The 20,535-nt window shown below is 44.9% G+C and overlaps 1 protein-coding gene across 2 annotated transcripts in view; it reads left to right on the top strand.

The window, feature by feature from the left end:
• CEP192 (centrosomal protein 192) overlaps positions 1-20,207 on the top strand; it is a 325,551-nt gene extending 305,344 nt beyond the window's left edge. For both annotated transcript variants that reach the window (XM_073590043.1, XM_073590042.1), the window contains 4 exons: positions 11,607-11,722; positions 15,207-15,330; positions 16,123-16,181; positions 19,443-20,207. In XM_073590043.1, the coding sequence (XP_073446144.1) occupies positions 11,607-11,722; positions 15,207-15,330; positions 16,123-16,181; positions 19,443-19,575 (432 nt within the window). In that variant the 3' untranslated portion in view covers positions 19,576-20,207. The remainder of the gene's footprint in view (positions 1-11,606; positions 11,723-15,206; positions 15,331-16,122; positions 16,182-19,442) is intronic.
• The last annotated feature ends 328 nt before the right edge of the window (positions 20,208-20,535 follow it).

Raw genomic sequence — 20,535 nt, 5'->3', positions numbered from 1 at the left:
AGGAGGCACACTTGTCTGGTCTTCAGACAATTTATTTTAATATTTTGAATTTTACTTTTTTAATTTTTTAATCCGGATGAAGGGGCAACAGAGCCTTTCAAGGTTCCGATTTCCCCAAGCCAACAACAGGCGAGCACGTGCGAGTGTCGCCTCCACGTACCCTCTCCTGCGACGTGGGATGCCATGCCTGAGCACCGATCTCCCCGCACCGACTTACGGACGAGCACATGGAGTGTCGCCTTCATGTATCCTCTAACACAGCCAGGCCTATGCCGGACAACCTGCCCTGCCCATCCATCTACATGGCGTCCGTGCATCCCCCACTGCTTCACCACTTTTTAAAGCGGATGATGCAAGGAGGCGGACGGTCCCTCTCCACTTCCCTTCTAAGGGATGTTGGATTGAGGCATTCCCTTACCCCGTACCGTCCTGAAGATTACCCATGGCCCCTGAAGCGGCCGGATAAGTGACCGACAGTCCGAGGGTCGCCTGGGGTACGCACGCCTCTGTGCTGAAGTCCCATCGCGGCGGCTCCATGCCGGGACGCGCACCGCGGTGAGTGCCAGGCCATCGGCCATTCTAGGCTGAGCGTGACTGCTCTCGTGAAGCCACGCAGCACAAGTTCTGCCACAGCCGGACATAGCCCTGTGAAATCCTAGTGGAGCGAACCCTTAGGATACATAGAGGCCCCCTACTGCGTCCGCGTTGCTCCCTCTGCACCACCACTAATGGAACAGCGGTGCTGCATGGAGCTGGACGGTCCCCCTCCACCTCCCCCTCAGAGGGTATGGTGGATTGAGGGTTCCTGTACCGTCCCTGTCATAGCATTGGCCTGCAGGCAGAGGCACTGCTCTCACTCCCCCTGGCATGACAGGAGGCTTCTGGGTCGCGGGTCCAGTCATTCTTTCCAGCCGGACACCGCTAATCTAGCCCCCAGCTTTCGGCCCTTGCTAGGCCGCAGGCGGTTTCTCCGCCCACCAGCCGCACATCATGTCGGAGGTCCCGCCCACCTGCCTGACGTTTCTCACAGGTAGGGCATGGCGGAGTGGGAGTGTCAGTGCCTCCCCCGGCATGCGCCGGGAAGCGCTTAGCCCACGGACTCCTTCCCTGGAGCCGCGCCAGTCAATCTAGACCCCGGCTTCGGCCTACTTCAGAGGAGCCACCTGTCCCGGAGTGACGCGGTGGTGGTTCTCACGGGAACGCCGCTTCCACACTGAAGTCCCCATCGTGGAGGCTCCATGCAGGGACGCGCACCGCGGTGTCAGACGCCCCCCTCCTGGCTGCCAGGAAGGAGGGGGATCTAATCCCCATATTCCTTGCCGGGCTGCATTACGTACATTGATGTGTTGGCTGTGGGACCATGGTCCGTCGGCAGAGGACTGTCGCTCTCATCCTCCACCGGAGTGCGCCGCCGGTCGCTCCGTCCTTCAGGTGGCAGCTGCTAAGCAGCGTGAGGCTGGGCAAGTACCACCGTCCTACAGACCAGGGTACAGGCAGCTTTATACGATTTAAAGGGTCATACAACACTGAGAGCAAGGATAGCGCCTATTCAGCGCTAACAAGAGTGCTGTTTTCCTGGGGAGGACCACAGTCTACAGGGTGAAGCCTGGAATATACTGTGCGTGGATGCATATATGTATGTGTATACATGTATGTTTGTGTATATATAGATATATATGTGTGTGTATGTATATATATGTGTCTGTATGTATATATGTGTTCTTTGACCCTCTATATCCCCAGCCAGCCTGCATTCCAGAGGATTTGAATGCTTTTTTCTCTTCACCACGACAGCACCAGCTGAGAGAGGGGATCCACCCCTAGGAACAGGAAACCTACAGCGATAAATGGGGCGGTCCCCCTCGCTCCCTCAGTTTGGTTTCCTGTTCCTAGAAGGAACCCACAGAGAAGATGATTCCTGGCCTGGTAGCCGCCCGCGGCATTATATGAGCAACGGGGGCCCCAGAGCTGGAAGCAGCGACGGGCGGATCTGAAACAGGGACTCCCCCCTCAGCTGGTAGTGCAGGTGAGGCCTTGGCGAAGGGTGCCTGGCTCACCCAGGGGTGCATTGGAGCGGCACCTGGAGTTTTCCCTGGCATGGAATACCGCATTACTGAGCGCGGCACTGCATCGGGGAGCCCCCCCCCCCCCTGAGATGGCGAGGCCAGGGGAAGGAAGAGGAATCCCTGAGCTCGTGAGGACGCATGAGGTGCTGGGAGCGCTGAAGGGGAGAATCGACATACCTGATGAGATCAGCGGTATGTCGCTCCGGCGATGCAGGGCGGTCGGGAGACGCACGGCGGCCACAGGAGGTAAGGAGGCTGGCACCATTGTAACGGAGACCAGGCGGCCCGGAAGTGCAAGGAGAACTTCCGGGGCAGGGCAAAACATCGTGGTATCACCAGGAGGCGACCGTGCATGCGCAGAAAAAAAAAAAAAGGAAGGGGAAGAGAAAGCGAAACTGGGAGGCTGCATAAAAGCACCAGCCAGTGACACACCAGTGCGCAGCCATGTCGTCAGTAAACGATCCGGTTTCGCTCCAAGAAGTGCAGCCAGGGGAATCCCCATATGGCGGTACTAGGAAAAGTGGCAGCACAAGAAGAAGTGAGAGCACTAGAAGAAGCAGCAGTTCCAGGAGGGATACTAGCGGACGCTCTAGGCAGAGTGAACCCTTGGAGAAAAAGCGTAAGAAGCCATCTCGTGCCTCGCCTCAGCCTGAGTCTCGGACCCCGCAGCCGGTATTAAGCTGATGAAATTCAGGGGTGAGTGTTTTGGAGTCAAGCTCTTAGCTGATGGCGTCCTGTTTTTGTCTGTATACCCTTAGGCCAAGAGAACGGAGAAAGCTAAAAACAGGGAATGTGCCTTATGCTCCCAACCCCTCCCGGATAGTCACCCTAAGAGGTTGTGTCAGACCTGTAATGAACAAACCTTACGGGAGGTATCCTCGGGTAGTAAGGAGGATATCCGTACAGTAATTAGAGAATAACTGCGGGCCTTAGGCAGTTCCAGTAGTCAAGGAAGGCAGACCTTCGTTAGGGGGATAACGTCACCAGCGACTAGGTCGCAGTCGGAGGCTGGGGAACTGGACTCAGATCTCAGGAATACCCAACCTCGGAAGAGCAGACTTGCTTCCCCACAGACAGTGTGAATAATTTGGTCATATCTGTGCGGAATACCATGGGGCTATCCGATATTAAAGAGCCCAAAACCCCGCAGGAAATAATGTTCGCGGGTATCTCCCAAAACAAGGTCAGAGCCTTCCCAGTATTCCAGCAATTAAGGAGCTGGTAAAAAAGGAGTGGGAGAAACAGGGGCAAAGAACCTTCATCTTCTTAGCTTCCAAACGGAAATACCCGTTTGACGATGACGATTTGGCATCCTGGTCGAGAGCCCCCAAGGTCGATGCTGCAGTGGCCTCCACCTCCCGCAGATCTTCCTTACCAGTAGAGGACGCGGGAACATTATCTGATGCATTAGCGGATACTTTCCTCAAGCGATCTTGGGAAGCATGCACAGGGGCCTTCAAACCGGCTATAGCGGCCACGTGCACAGCAAGGTCCATGATAATATGGTTAGATGAACTGGAGGAGAAAATAAAAAGCAGAGCATCCAGAGATAGGCTCCATTCCTCTATTCCCCTGATTAAGGGTGCAGCCGCCTTCTTATCTGACGCCTCAGCTGACTCCCTCCGTCTATCTGCCAGAGAGGCAAGCGCAGCCCGGCGGGCATTGTGGTTGAAGGGGTGGAAAGGCAATGTGCAGACAAAAACTAAACTCTGCGTTATGCCCTGTCAGGGTAAGTACCTGTTGGGCACACAGTTGGACGAGATCCTAACAAAAGCGGGGGAAAGGAGAGAGGGATTCCCTAACCCATACATTCCCTTCAACAGGAAAGCCTTCAGGAAGCCTCCATTTGGTAAAAAGGATTTCAAACCCCAGGTCCTGGGGCAATAAAGATCCCAAGCAGAGAGGCAGCCTATTTGGGAAACGTCCCTTCAGATCGGGGGACCGGTAGGTGGCAGGCTACTAAGATACAGCCACCAACAGGGCAAAATAACATCCAATTCCTGGGCCATTAATATTGTATCATTGGGCATAAGGCAAGAATTTGTTCGGTACCCACCAAACTCATTCCTATTGACTTCCCTGAAGTCCCCAACGCAGCAGAAAGCCTTGTAAATAGAGATAGCAGGGCTCTTGTCTAAGCACATACTGGTAGAGGTGCCAAGAGATGAATGGGGTTTTATTCTCCCCTGTTTCTAGTCCCTAAGACGGATGGTTCTTTTAGAACGATAATTAATTTAAAGAAGCTTAATACATTTCTGAGGCTGCAATCCTTTAAGATGGAATCAATATGTTTGGCAATAAAACTCTTGTTTCCTAGATGCTATATGGCAGTCTTGGACCTAAAGGATGCCTATTACCATCTCCCTATATGCAGGGAGCACCAAAAATTCCTACGAGTGGCAGTCTCGTTAGAGGGCCGGATACAACATTTCCAGTTCACGGCGATGCCGTTCGGGTTATCCATGGCACCCCGCGTTTTTACCAAGCTAATGCTAGAGGTGCTGTCATATTTAAGGCTAAAGCACACCTTAATAGTACCGTACTTGGACGACCTGCTCATAGTAGGGAATTCGGTTTCCCAATGCGAGAGTAGGATAGCTGATATTATCTCATCCCTGCAGACACTAGGCTGGCTGATCAACTGGGAAAAGTCCAGACTACAACCGGTAACCTGTCAGACTTTCCTGGGCCTTCAAATAGACTCTGTAAGTCAAAAATGCTTTCTGCCTGAAGCAAAAATCCGGGCTATAATTAACAAGGTACGGATGGCGGGTGATAAGAACACTATGTCCTTGAGAGAAGGCATGTCCTTGTTGGGGTCCCTAATATCTTGCATTCTGGCGGTGCAGTGGGCCCAATTCCACTCCAGAAAATTGCAATGGGCCATGTTGCGAGAAGCAGATAAGCTGCAGGGGCGGTTAGATGGGAGAATGTCCCTGTCACCAGAAGTAATCAGCTCCTTGGAGTGGTGGTTGAACCCAAATAATCTAACAGGAGGGGTTCCATGGTGGATTGTCCCCTCTAGAATAGTCACCACGGACGCTAGCCCCTTGGGATGGGGGGGGCCCATCTAGATGAGGATATGGTGCAGGGTCAGTGGTCCAAACTCGAAGCGGGAAATTCGTCTAATATGAAGGAACTAAAAGCGATATATCATGCTATATCTAAATTTCTCCCGCAGCTAAGAGGTACCCACACGAGAATCCAAATGGACAACACAACCTCGGTGGCATACATAAACCGGCAAGGAGGTACGCGATCAGGACCGCTAATGTCTATCGCAGAGAAAATTCTAGAGATGGCCGAATCACATCTCCACTCCTTGTCCGCTATCCACATCAGGGGAGTGGACAATTCCAGGGCGGACTAGCTCAGCCGCCAGACTTTACATCAAGGAGAGTGGGTTCTCAGCCGGCACATCTTCGAGATGATATTGGCCAGATGGGGCAGACCAGACATAGATCTGTTCTCGACAAGAGCCATCAGATGTGTACAAAGGTTCGCTTCACTATACAGAGCGGACAGTCCAGACGTGCTCGATGCCCTCCAAACACCCTGGACATTCCGACAGGCCTATGCCTTCCCTCCAATGGTGCTGTTGCCAACAGTGGTCAGGAAAATAAGGGAGGAAGGGGCAAAAGTCATCTTAATAGCCCCGTTTTGGCCCAAGAGGCCATGGTTTTCATGGTTGAGAGCGATGTCGATAGCCGACCCATGAATTCTCCCACTACATCGGGACCTCCTGTCACAGGGACCCAGTCACCATCCCCAGGTCAAATCCCTGCACCTAGCGGCATGGAATTTGAAAGGGAATTATTAAAATTGAGAGGATTCTTGAATAATAACACTCAAGTACAGAGTAGAAAAGAATCCACAACAAAAATTTACGTGTAAGTATGGAAAATTTTTTTAGCTTTTTACCCTGCAAATTTTTCCAGCGAAGTACCCATTAGATCTATTCTAGAATTCCTGCAGAAGGGCCGAGAGTTGAGACTCTCATCTAACACTCTAAAGGTCCACGTATCGGCTCTAGGAGCCTTATATAACCACAATGTGGCAGGTAATATGAGTGGGCAGGTTTATTTCGGCTTGTCAGCGAGCGAATCCGGTCCACATCCCTCAGCTACCAACGTGGAACCTTAGCTTGGTCTTGGACGCCTTCACTCAGCCCCCATTCGAGCCTATGCATCTAGCATCAATAAAATGCCTTTCATTGAAGACTGCTCTACTAGTAGCTCTAGTCTCGGCAAGAAAAGTAGGTGATCTCCAAGCCCTGTCGGTAGATCCACCATTTCTGTCAGTGAGCCAGGACAGACTAATATTAAAGACAGACCCGTCTTATCTTCCCAAATGCGCTACTAGTTTTCATAGATCCCAACAGATTTGTCTCCCCTCCTTCTTTGAGAACCCGGTAACGCCAGAGGAGGTGAAATTCCACACATTAGATGTGAAAAGAGCAGTCCTAGCCTACCTAGATAGAACCAGTCCCTGGAGGCAGAGTAGGGCTCTTTTTGTCTCCTTCCAGGGTAACAAGAAGGGGTCTAAAGTTACGAGAAGCATGCTGTCCAGGTGGATCAGGGATGCGATCACAATGGCGTATTCGGCAAAGGGAGAAGACCCGCCACAGGGTATAAAGACGCACTCTACTCGAGCCATATCATCCTCCTGGGCAGAGAGGGCGGACGTCCCAATTGAGCTGATATGTAAGGCTGCAACTTGGTCTTCTCCATCTACATTATAGCCACTATAGACTAGATTTATCCTCCTCCGAGGATTTAGCCTTTGGTAGATCGGTCCTTAACATGGTGTGCCCTCCCAAGTGACTATCTCTGAAAGTCTCTCAGTGGGTGCTGTCGTGGCGAAGAGAAAAAAATTGATTACTTACTGGTAATACTCTTTTGTAGAGTCCACGACACCACCCGTTCACTTCCCTCCCTTAAATTAGAAGTTTACACCTAGTTCTCCTTGGTGGTGGAAAACAAGTATTAGGAATTAATATATAGATATGTATAGCAAATGTATAATTAGGTATAGATGTGAATCACTGACCTAGCAAATTTGCTAAAACGTGTATGGCGGTTCCCCTTGGTTCTCTGTAATCCAAACTGAGGGAGCGAGGGGGACCGCCCCATTTATCTCTGTAGGTTTCCTGTTCCTAGGGACGGATCCCCTCTCTGTGGGTGCTGTCGTGGACTCTACAAAAGAGTATTACCGGTAAGTAATCCGGTTTTTCGGCAGTATTTATTCTGGAATTATACCTGCCCTGCGCATGCCCGAAGGATTGATTCGTGGAGATCCATAGGCCATCTCACCACGCCAGTGTTAGATTCCGTCAACACTGGGCCCGACTTATGAACCCCCCCTCCCTCCGGACGGGTTTCTCCTCTGGCACAGGTTATCCTCGATCACTCTGTGCATCGGAGCGTTCACAGGATCACAGCAGCTGTCGATTAGCAGACGCAGGCATTCTACAGATGCATAGACATCTAGAGAAAGGGCTCACAGTACACTATTCGACCAACTACGGCTTAAATGTCCGTATGCTCGGTGTCTCGCTTCACCTTCACCACAGGTTTACAGAGTACGGGACTCTGTGTATCAGCTTAATGTTTTGCCTGGATTTTGGATTCTCTAGAGATGAAAAAGAAAAAAAAAACTGAAAGATTTGTCTTTCTAATGGCACTTACACAGTTTTCTGAGGGTTAATGCCTGGTCTGTTCAGAGTCGTAACATTCTTCCGGTGAACTATACCCCATAATACAGCATTTACCACACTCCGGGTGGCCCGTGACATAGTTGACCGGCTAAGGGAGCGATGGGATAACCAAATCAGAAGCCTCCGGAATGGAGGAATCCCCCTCGCTTTCATCTGATTAGCGGAAACATTGAGTTGAATCCCTGGGCCATCCAGGCCAGGTTGATAGTCAATTAAAGGTCCCACAGACCGACAGACAAGAGCCTGACTAGTTCCATTCTGTGAGCCTGGAAACCAGCTCTTTTTTTTAGCTGGATGCCCTTTTCACATGCGGCCGGCTGCACCACAGCGGCAAATGCCATCACACTCAATCAGGCATTGCATTATGGCTCACGGAATGGAGGGAGGGCGGCACCCACAGAAGGAACTCAAGGCCATAAAAGGAAGGACAAATGTCTTCCCCAGCAGGGCTTAGAGCATCTTCCCCATTGCCTTCGGCAGCAAATCAGATATTGGTCCTCTCGCATATATCCGGCGCTCCCATCGTCAAGGGATCCCAGTCTTCCCGTGGGTCAAGCCAGCAATGTAAGGGTCCTCCCCAAAGTGTCTGGACCTGAGAGAGATAGCGCCCTGACGGTTTTTCACGCAGTGATTTCCAGCATAAGCCATCGACACACAGCATTACGGACGGCCGCCTATTTCTGGTTTGTGAGGTCTCCTTTTTTGTATGCTGTTCGTATCGAACGAGCCCAAAGCCTGGATCTTCTAGATACAAAGATTCCTTTTATTCTTATCGTCCTTCTACAAAATGTTTTTTTCCTTCACATCTTCCAAAGAACTTAGAACCAGACGCCTAGCATTAGCCTGGGCAAGACGCTGGGACTGACGTCTCTACTGAGCAGGAATCTCTGCGGCGGCAGAAGAATGGAAGACCGCAGAGGACGTGGCTTGAGATTCCCCCTGTGCAGTGGGGGAAACTCAACGCCTAACAAGTTGGAAGCGCCGACTCATGCGCAGACACGTCCCATTCGTGCGCTGCACTCCCTCGTGGCATCGCGGGCCTGGACGCTTTGTCATAGCACGTCAGATAGCCCCACGGGGGGTGGACATTGAGGTTCTCCCTCTATACCAAGGAGGAAGATTTATCTTCTGATCTAATCACCAGTGGTGGCTGTCGATACCAGCCTCCATGATTGGAGAGCAGTCTTTTTGTATATCCTTGTATTCCAAGTGATCCAGGTTAACGGCACCCTCTCCAGTATCTACTCGTGTATCACTCCATTCGAATCAATAACATATCTCCACGCTTGTTGGCATGCACCACGGAGGACATTTTTAACTGGACTGCCTTTGTTAGGAGAACTCGAATGGGGATCTGATGGCTTCAAGACTGAAGGCTACGGTACTCAGCAGTCTGAGCCCGGTCTCCATATCCAAACCGCCATAGGGGGGCATGACTGGTTACTCCGTGGCACCAGTTTCGTCTTCCTTTCCTAGCAACGGTCACCACATAAAAAGAGGTAGTGGCCGTTTCCAGTCTCCCTAGGCATCCAGGATTGGTCTTGCCGGACATGGTATTCAGAGTTACTACAGATCATACACGCCGTCCACAGGTGACTGTTGCATTGTCCAGACATGCTCTCCTAACGTCCAATGGATCACCAGATCGCACGATCTGGTGTTTAACGAGCTGGCTTTCAAAGCCAAGGCTCTAATCTACTCTTCCTCTGGGATCTCCACTATGGTTGGTGCCCAGAGGCCGACGTCAGGGTGCATCTTTCACCTCTCCTGAACGCCTTATGTCGCATGGTGTTAGGACCAGGGTCGTTCTCTTCGCGTCTTCACCGCTCCAGTTCTTTTGAGTGTTTTTTCCAGCCTGACTTGGACTCAGGTTCTTGATGCTCACCTCCCTCAAGGGACAGATCTTGGTTCTACCTGTCTCTGTTTAAGTGCAGCATTGCTTCCAAGATGTAATTCATGACTTTCATTCTCAGGATTTCTCAGGGGTACCCCCCTGCAAAAGTCCGTTAGAAGCCTGGAACGTTAATTCGGTCCTGAGTGCGCTTTAAGAGACGCCATTGAAACCGTTCCAGGATGTCTCGCGGGCAGTTCTGTCTTGGGAAGTCTCCCTTCTTGTCGCAGTGTCACTTATTATGCGACGCTTGGAGTTGACAGCCATGTCAAGTTTGGCTCATTTGTTTTTTCCTCTCTCTGCTTCCCAACCTGGATACGATTGTCCTCAGATCGCTTCCGCCCCTTTTTTCCAGCGTTGGCTGACCCTTCTATTTTAACAATGATTTTGTCTTGCCCTCTTTGGGCCCGACGCTGGTACTTCAGATGGAGGAAGTTGCGTACGCCCTGCATGCAATGACGACTCTCAGGACGTATGTCCTGAGGACGGCACTCTCTTGTAAGCCACTTCAGGGTCACAATAGCTAGAGAAATTAATTTGGCTATTCAGGAGTTATACCACTTTAGAAGCGGCCCATCCCAGTAGGGATTAGGGCGTATTCTATGCGGTCGATGTCCGCACTCTGGGCCATTCGGTCTCGCATGCCGACCGAACAAGTCTGCAAGGCTGCGTTTTGGTTCAGCATTTTCACATTCTTGAAGCACTACTCATACTCAGACTTCCACAGTACGGTCCTTGGCAGGTCCTGCAACAGGTGGTAGGGCACCATTACTCATCTATTACATGGGCTTTATCTGTTATATTGTTGCCCACCCATGGACTGCTTTGGGACGTCCCATGGCCTGTGTCCCCCAATGAGGCGAAGAATAAACAGGGATTTTTGTGATAACTCACCGTAATTTCCTTTTCTCCGAGACGCTCATTGGGGAACACAGCACCCACCCTGTTAGCCTGACGGCTTTTGATTCTTGTCTCCCAATCAGTGGGTTATACACTGAAATGAGGTTGGCGATTGTTCTTTAATATATTAGTGATCTCATACTGCTTTTGCACTGAACTGGTTCACTTGGGGCCAGCAGGAAGGTGTATGCTGCGGAGGAGGAGCTAACTTTTTTTGTCTCAGCTTAGTGTCAGCCTCCTATTGGCCACAGCATAACACCCATGGTCTGTGTCCCCCAATGAGCGTCTCGGAGAAAAGGATTTTACGGTGCGTTATCACAAAAATCCCTGTTTTTTTTATTTTTGTTTTTTGTGCCAAAACCTGATTAAATAGAATTTTTTTTTTTCAATGAACTTTATCAGCATGCACAAGAGACAAATGTAGCATGACAAAAACGCCCAAGAAACTCAAGAAAAACTAAGCAAAACCTGCCAAGAGAGCAGGTTTTTCTGCAGAAAAAGAAAACGCCTAGTGTGAATATACTCTTAGGCAAGAAAAATGTATAAAAACTTTGGGTCGTCTGTTAATTCTGGCTTTTTTTTTTCCAGATAAGTGAAGAGGAGGCAGCCAACCATACCTGTAACTGAGACTGCTATGGCTGCTCCAGTGAAAGGAAAAAAGTTGTAACGTAGTTCAAAAATGAGGAAAATCCCTTTCTATCTCAGAATAAATATAGAAAGTTTAGTCAACATAAGTGTCAACTTTTTTATCAATATAGAGTATTTGATAGAGAAAAAAGTACATTAGTAGGTTAGATTCCCACGTTGCGTTTTTGGTGATGATTTTTTTTTTTTTTTTTTTTTGACGCTCTAGAATTTTTGCACCATTTTTGCATCTATTTAAATCTAGGTTACTGGTGCTTCAGAAACGCACCAAAAGCTCATCGTGTGAATGTGTCATTAAAGGGTAGAGGAATTGTGATAACATATTTGCACCTTGCATTTTTATCTGCACATGCAAATCTGTAAATAACTTGTGTTTTTTTCAACTAAGGGCATCAAAGATCAAAGTGAGTGGGCAAAAATTTCAACTGAAACGTTAGCGAAGACGGATGATCAAGTAAAGCCGAGGAAGAGATCTGGCTCAGAGGCATCTACTCTAAAACCGCCGTATGTAAAAATGTCTTGAAAGTGTATTGTGTGATTTAACCCCTTAATGTCTATGGACGTGCAGAGTCCGTCATGGCAGGAGGTAACTTCCCGTACCATGACGGACTCTGCACGTCCTCCCTTTGAACAGACACAGCGTGTAAACGCGCAGTTTCAGTTCAGTGCCGACAGCTGTCTATGACAGCTGAGAGGCACGGCAAGGGGTGCAGGGACGCTTACAGTCGGTCCCTGCACCCACAGAGCTATGATTGGTCAGTCAATCTGACAGACCAAACACAGCAGTGATGAGCAGGAGAGGCTGAAATTTGAGCTTCTCTTTGCCCGATCAGTGAAGGAGCTCAGCGCTGCAGTGGCTGAGCGTTCTCCACTGATAGCTTGGAGCGGAGCCACCACCGCCCCTGGCTGTTAACCCCCTCACTGCTGCAATCACATTGTTCAGAGGGTAGGAGGCTCCCTCTGCCTCAGGTCGGCGTCCCCGCAATGTAATCGCGGGGCCCGACCTGTGCCATGATGACCCGGAGGTGTTATGACAACCTCTGGGTCATTTACATACAGAAAGCTGCAGATAACGCACACAGCAAGGTGTCTGCAGCTTTCAGCATTGGTATAATGCATTACAATGCTGGAGCATTGTAATGTATTATACCTGAAAGTGAAAGTAAAAGTCCCATGAAGGTGTAAAAAAAAAAAAAAAAAACATTTTTTAAAAAAATATGTCAAAAAAAGTATTAAAAAATAATAAAAAAATTCCATAAAAAATCCCCTAAAAATTACACATTTTTATGTAAAAAAAATAAAATAAAAAAATACACATTTGGTATCGCCACGTCCGTAAAAACCCCATCTATAAAAGTGTCACCCTAGTTAATCCCTTCAGTGAACGCAGGAAAAAAAAAAACCACAACAAAGAAGCAAATTATTCTTTTTCCAAGCGTTATCATCATACTCCTTAGAAAAAGTGCAATAACACGCGATCAAAAAGACGGATATAAATAAACATGGTACCGCTGAAACCGTCATCTTGTCCCGCAAAAAACGAGCCACCATACAGCATCATCAGTGAAAAAAAAAAAAGCGATAGTTCGCAGAATAAAGTGACGCAAAAATAATAATTTTTTCTATAAAAGTTTTTACTGTGTAAAAAACATCAAAACTTAAAAAAGATATAAATGCGGTATCGCTGTAATCGTAGTGACCCGAAGAATAAAGCTGCCATACTAATTTTACCATACGTGGAACGGAGGGGGAAAAAAAGCATTCCTAAATTGCTGGTTTTTGTTCATTCAAAAAATGAACAGAAAAATTAGAATGGAAAGCGATCAAATAACGTTATGTGTCCGAAAATGGTACCAATAAAAACGTCAGCTCTTCCCGCAAAAATCAAGCCCGCACTTGAGTGTCGGCCAAAATATGGAAAAATTATAGCTCAATAAAGATTATTTTTTTGGAAAAAAAATGTGATTTTTTTATTTTCACGCCCGGGCGTTATAAACTTCTGTGAAGCACTTGGGGGTTCAAAGTGCTCACCACACATCTAAATGAGCTCCATGGGGGGTCTAGTTTCCAAAATGGGGTCACTTGTGGGGGGTTTCTACTGTTTTGGCCCATCAGGGGCTCTGCAAATGCAACATGACGCCCGCAGAACATTCCATCAAAGTCTGCATTCCAAAACGGCGCTCCTTCCCTTCTGAGCTCTGCCATGTGCCCAAACAGTGGATCCACCCCACATATGGGGTATCATCGTACTCAGGACAAATTGCACCACAACTGTTGGGGTCCTATTTCTCCTGTTACCCTTGTGAAAATAAAAAATTTGGGGGCAAAAAGATCATTTTTGTGGAAAAAAATGATTTTTTTATTTTCACGGCTCTACGTTATAAACTTCTGTGAAGCACTTGGAAATTCAAAGAGCTCACCACACATCTACATAAGCTCCTTGGGGTGGTCTAGTTTCCAAAATAGTGTCACTTGTGGGGGGTTTCCACTGTTCAGGCACATCAGGGGCTCTCCAAATGCGACATGGCCTCCGATCTCAATTCCAGCCAAAAAAGTCAAATGGCGCTCATTCCCTTCCGAGTTCTGCCATGCACCCAAATAGTAATTTACCCCCACATATGGGGTATCAGCGTACTCAGGACAAATTGCACAATAACTTTTGGGGATCCTGTTACCCTTGGGAAAATAAAAATTGAGGGTGAAAAGATGATTTTTGTGGAAAAAATATGATTTTTTAATTTTACGGCTCTACGTTATAACCTTGTGTGAAACCCTTGGGGGTTCAAAGTGCTCAACACACATTTAGATAAGTTCCTTGGGGGGTCTAGTTTCCAAAATGGGGTCACTTATGGGGGTTTTCCGCTGTTTAGGTACATCAGGGGCTCTCCAAACGCGACATAGCGTCCGCTCTCGATTCCAGCCAATTTGACATTCAAAATCTCAAATTATGCTCCTTCCCTTCTGAGCACTGCCGTGCGCCTAAAGATTGGTCTTCCTCCACACATGGGGTATCGGTGTACTCAGGTGAAATTGCACAACAAATATTGTTGTTCATTTTCTCCTGATACCCTTGACAAAATAAAAAAAAATGTGTCCAAACAAAAATTTTAAATGTTCATTTTTTTCCTTCCACATTGCTTCAATTCTTGTGAAGTACCTAAATGGTTAATAAACTTCTTGAATGTGGTTTTGAACACCTTGAGGGGTGCAGTTTTTAGAATAGTGTCACTTTTGGGTATTTTCTGTTATATTGACGCCCCCAAACTCACTTCAAATGTGAGGTGGTCCCTTAAAAAATGGTTTTGTAAATCTTGTTGGAAAAATGAGAAATCGCTGGTCAACTTCTAACCCTTTTAACTTCCTAAGAAAAAAAAATTTTGGTTCCAAAATTGTGCTGATGTAAAGTAGACATGTGGGAAATGTTATTATTAACTATTTTTTGTGACATATCTCTTTGATTTTAGGACATAAAAATTAAATTTTGAAAATTGCAAAATTTTTAATTTTTTTTGCCATATTTCCATTTTTTTAATAAATAAACACAAGTCATAATGAAGAAATTTTACCACTAAAATGAAGTGCAATATGTCACGAAAAAACAATGTCAGAATCAGCGGGATCCGTTGAAGCGTTCCAGAGTTATAACCACATAAAGTGACAGTGGCCCGATTTCAAAATTAAGGCCTGGTCTTTAACCTACAAAATGGCTTGGTTGTTAAGGGGTTAATTACGGTATCGGTTACTAATGTATATGATGTGGTCTTAAATATTCTTCCTGTTTTCAAAATATGTCTTTCAGCCATTAGTCTATCCAGCAGCTTCATGCGTTCCTGTGCTCTCTGCATACAGTTATTGGTGTAACGCCACAGCATGGGACCCATAAAGCAATTAGTATTCTATTTGTTGCCTGTTATAAGTGGCGATTTTGATTAATAAGCCAACACATTATCATACGTTCATATGCACCTCTCTTTATTACATGTGCTAGGCAAGATGAAGCAGTTCGGGGAGTTTTTGCCTCTGAGGAATTGTATACCTTTCCATCTACACTTGTTGGTGAATCCAGCACACTGAAAGTAAATTTAAGAAACAATTCTTTTGCAACATATTCAGTAAGTGTACTTTTCCTTTATATTAGATCTGATAACTAAAATTATGTAAATCCTATTTAAAAGTACATTACTTCAGCAGCCACGGACTGCAACTTAGAATCTGCAAATAATAGAAGTAATTTCACAATTGTGGTTTGCTTTTTCCTTCATAATTTTTGTCTAATTTTGAAGTTTTATTTTTTTTATTTTTGTTGTGTCCTCTACATAGAAAATCAGTTTTAATACAAGTCTATCTTGTTGGGCGACAGTCACTTAACACGCGCAGCAGATAATCCATACGGGTGGCTGTGCCTGGTAAACAATTAATTTGAACCTCTATTGATTAAATAGGCCTTTTTATAATGCTGGTTTCACACATCTGTATTTTGCTGTCGGAGTAAGGACTATAATGCACGGCTGCTGGTCTCCTGAATCCAACACAAAAGCCTCACATATGGCTATAAGGCTATTGAGTTTGAGTCAGGGAACTCTGGGCTAGTGTGCGCCATTCCTGGACAGTGAAACCCTGTGAAAGCAAGTCTAAGAAAATGCATTTTAAATATGTAACTTATTATATTTAGCGCTTATACATGTTCTAGAGGTTCCTGGATCATGTACACCTGCAAACAGCCTCATTTCAGGCACCCTGCATTAGCAGGAAAGTTGTGCCCAAGGACAATTTTAATATTGTTACAATTGGTAGGGCAATAATGTGATTTTATTCTGCATGAAATCTGCATGAAATGTTTACTAAGCATAATAATCAGCATGGGTGTGTGTTTAAAAGAAAAACCGTCTTGTGTTAACTTCCAGCTGAGATTTGTAAGTCCAAAAGAGCCATTTCACATGAAGCATTCGAAGTACTCCCTTAGGTAAGTCAGTTTGTTCTTACTGTAAATGTGACTCTAACAAATGTAAGTAATAGGGATCAGACCTGATCGGGACATTTTTATATAAAAAAATTATTTGCTCCGTTCTGTAACTCGAGATTTTTTACTTATTCCGAATAAGGGTAAAGCGTCTAGCATTTGAGCTTTGTGTAGACAACTTTTTAGTCAGTTTTTAAATAACGGATCACTACTGAATCCCTTTGTGTAACCTTGAAGTCTATAGAAAAGTGATCCATTTTTCACTACTGGACATGTGAACATAGCCTAAGGAGTCAATAATTTGCTTTACGGCACAGGATCTAATCATGGTCTCCATGGTAAGTGATTGATCTACAATATGTTGATTCTCTGATAGCCTTTTACCGGCATCTGGTGTTAAAGCTCCAAGGTGTTACAGGGAAGAAATACATTTTTGAAAGACGTCCCATCATGACCGATCCTATAGGTGATGATTAGAGATGAGTGAACATCATCGGCTCCCTCCTTATTTGGCAAGCTATAGCCCTTACCGAAAAAGCTGCATCGGAAACCCAGATAATTGGAGCGCTCGCGATAATCAGCTGTTCGGCGCCACAGCTGCATGTGTCGCGGTTGTGTGACAGTCACAACAAACAGGCTCTCCATGCATATGTTGTGACTGTCACACAGCCGCGACACATGCAGCTGCGGCGCCGAACACCTGATCAGCACGAGATCTCCATTTATCCAGGATATCGATGCAGCTTCTTCGGTAAGTGCTATAGCTTGCCGAATAAGGAGGGAGCCGACTATGTTCACTCATCTCTAGTGCTGATGATTCATGGTGTTTGTAAGCATGTAACATTGGATTTTACTAATACTCTTGAAGAATGCGAAGCTTGAATGTGCTTTAACTAGTTCGTAGTGGGGGATTGATAGATGATAATCCAATATTTCAACCAAATGTTTTTTTGTCAAGAATTCTGTACAGAAAACCCAGGAAAAAAAAACAGAGGAGGAGGTCAGCTACACAGCACCAATTCACCAATCTTTTTTTCTTTTTTTAATCTGTTTATCCACTACCGAAACTATTAAACAGATTCAATCATCATACAAGTTTTGCATTGCTGTGCTGGGATTCTCCAGTAATAATTTTGTGCAGGGGAGAAGGCAGCAGCCTGTGTGAGTGCATGCCTCAGTTTATATATTTTTACTCTTATAGGGAATATGTAATCAAAAATATCCTGTTGATTAAATATCTTTTAAATATTTTAAGGATATTTTTTCATTTTCCATTAAAAATATGCTAAAATCTTCCAATGTTCCCTCTGGCCACGAAGACTTGCGATATATTATTTTGATACTTTTCATTCTGTAGTTACCTCATTGTTATCACAGGCAGAATTACAATGACAGATGAGGACCACATCATTTGACACTAGTGCCAGAATATGCCTAGAAAGCTGTCCTATAGAGTATAGACGACTGTGAGTTAGAGCCTGTCCATTGCTGCCAATTGTCCATGTGACTATTGTAAAATGTGTCTAAATGCTGAATAGGATAATAAAAACTACACACACAAAATAAAAACACAATGACAAAACGAACTAGGTATCACTGTCTGGTTGTATTTATTATCAAATAATAGCTGATATATTCCTTTTAAATTGCAAAGACAAATTACCCCCTTAAACTAACTGTGAAAGTATTTCATTAAAAATGACAAGGTTGTAATCTCTGGGCTTGTATCTTTACTTAATTGGGTATGCCATGATTTTTATTTTTTCTCATTCTAATATGATATAGGAATAAACTTGGTAGCTAAAGCTGGCTATACACATTAGATGGCTCTTGGCTGAATGACAACCAATTCTCCCATACACAGGAGCGGTCGCTGGACCGAGCGCTCCTGTGTTCTCTGAGAAAGCCGCTGGTTGACATTTCGGTCTGCGGCTTATCTCCAGGAGGTCCATATTATCGTCAGTGCAAAATTGGACATGTGCGATCGACATCTGTCTAGATCATCAGTCACTCAGCGCCCCCATACACTTTAGCCCATCGGTGGTACCTGTCGATATCTGCCTACATTAGTCTTTGAATAGGGGTCTTAAGTGAAAAATGGTCTGAATCGTCCTTAAATGTTATCAATGTAATAAATGCTAACTATATAGCTGGGAATACCACTTTACATAAACACATTGTTTCCTGAGCAGGCTAGGATTTTATCAATGAAGTAGTAGTCTGTGAATGTTGACATTCCCATCACATAAGCATATATATTAGTTTTACATTTCCCGTCACTAGAACCCGTCAGCGCTTTGGATGACATAGATCTATATGCAAGGTCTGATCATGACCCGCATGTGGTTTAATAAAGCATCTGAGGTTTCTCATAAGCCACATGCTCCATAATGCAGATCTGGTGCAAGTACGTGTTCTAAATTAATACTTTTAATCTAAGGACACTTTCCTTTTTTGTGCCATGTTGGGTTAGGCTTACAGGGGAGCTGTTCTGCAATATACTGCACTTTGTGTCAGAACATTCTATACATTGCAGGTTTTGTAAAAAAAATATACATGCAACTAAATGATGAAGAAATAAACTCCTACAAGAGAGAGTACTGAAGTGAAATGTATTTTGTGATTAGCTCACTGAAGTTTTATTAATTAAATGTTCTGGATACTGTACATTATAGAACTATTAAGACCATATACAGTTGTGCTCAAAAGTTTACATACCCCGCAGAATTTTTGCTTTCTTAGCCTTTTTTTTATAGAATATGAATAACACCAAAACTTTTTATCCAGTCATGCTTAGTGGTTGGGTGAAGCCATTTATTGTCAAACTACTGTGTTTTCTCTATTTAAATCATAATGACAACCCAAAACATCCAAATGACTCTGGTCAAAAGTTCACATACCATGGTGATTTTGGCCTGATAACATAAGTTGATACAAATGGGTTTGAATGGCTACTAAAGAAAACATCCTCACCTGTGACAAATGCCGGGAAAATTGTTGTTGACTTTTAATCAGAGTCATTTGGATGTTTTCGGTTGTCATTACAATTTAAAAAGAGAAAACAGTAGTCTGACAGTAAATGGCTTCACCCAACCACTAACCATGAGTGGAGAAAAAGTTTAGGTGTTATCATTCATATTCTCTGAAAAAAGGCCAAGAAAGCAAAAATTCTGCCAGGGTTTGTAAACTTTTGAACACAACTTTATAACCATATATAACCATTAAAATGTATTTTAAATTTAACTACTTTACTCATTTTTATAGAGCCCACCATTATATCAACCTGCCGGTGAAATTCAAGCCTACAGCCGCTGGCAAATTCGAAGGCCACCTTGTTGTTCACACAGACGTCGGAGATATCTCTATTCAACTTGTTGGTGAAGCACTGACGAAGTAAAACATGGATGGTCTATGATGTGTAACACTACTATGCTGCTATGTAACATTTCTAATGTCAAAGTGCTGCACACTAATTCTATATATTTTCTGTCTGGATGTTGGTTGATGAATGGTATTGCAGTGTTAGTCTAAGCTCCTCATTGTCACGATTCAAACATCTATTATTATTAGCAGATAACTTTCAGAAATATTCTTGTCCTGCCGTTTGTACATCACCAACGCAATAAGTGAACGGTGTTCTTGACAGTGGGTCCCTTTTTTGGATGACGCGCAAAATATTTTTGTACCAGCTGTATTACGTAGTGTTTTTCCATTAGATATCTCCATGCCCAAACTGAATTTTCACCTTGAAATGTCTAAATTTATCCTATTTAAAAGGAGCAAAACAATAAAGTTTCTTGAATGTGTTAATGTCTAGCCATGTTTTTCTGTATGAAATATTTCAATGCACAGGTTATCACAATATGCCTTTCACATTTTTTTCCTCCCAAGGAATTGATTTTGCAATTTAAATGATTGTAAAAATCCTTCTGTATTTTTATATTGTGTGTTAAAAAAAACCTTTGTTTCAAATAGGGTGTATTTCTGTATTTATTTATTTTCATGAAATAAAACTGATTGTCTTTTCTACATCGCACATTTTCGTTCTTGCTGTCTTTAGCTTCTTAAATAGACGCAGTGGTTCCAATATCATTAGGTACATTTGATTACCAGTGCAATGACTAAACTCCAAAGTGTGGACCATTAGGTGTGTCCTTTCTGTCTAACCTGCTGTCCACTGCATGTGTAAATCAAATGTAATTCATCTATAGCTGGAGAAACCCAAAGCTGTAATATGGGAAGTGAAGATGAGCCTTTGTGTCTGCTTCAGCTCTGGTCCCACTCCAGAAAGACGTAATAAAGATCTGTTTGGAGCTGGCAAGCCACTGGACAATAACTGAAGCATTAAAGAGTTCCT

Source organism: Dendrobates tinctorius, unplaced genomic scaffold (genome assembly GCF_039654945.1).
Source record: "Dendrobates tinctorius isolate UK_male_01 unplaced genomic scaffold, ASM3965494v1 ptg000115l, whole genome shotgun sequence".
Lineage (NCBI taxonomy): Eukaryota > Metazoa > Chordata > Amphibia > Anura > Dendrobatidae > Dendrobates > Dendrobates tinctorius.
Note: the sequence above shows the minus strand (reverse complement) of the source record. Positions and strands in the feature narration are given on the sequence as shown.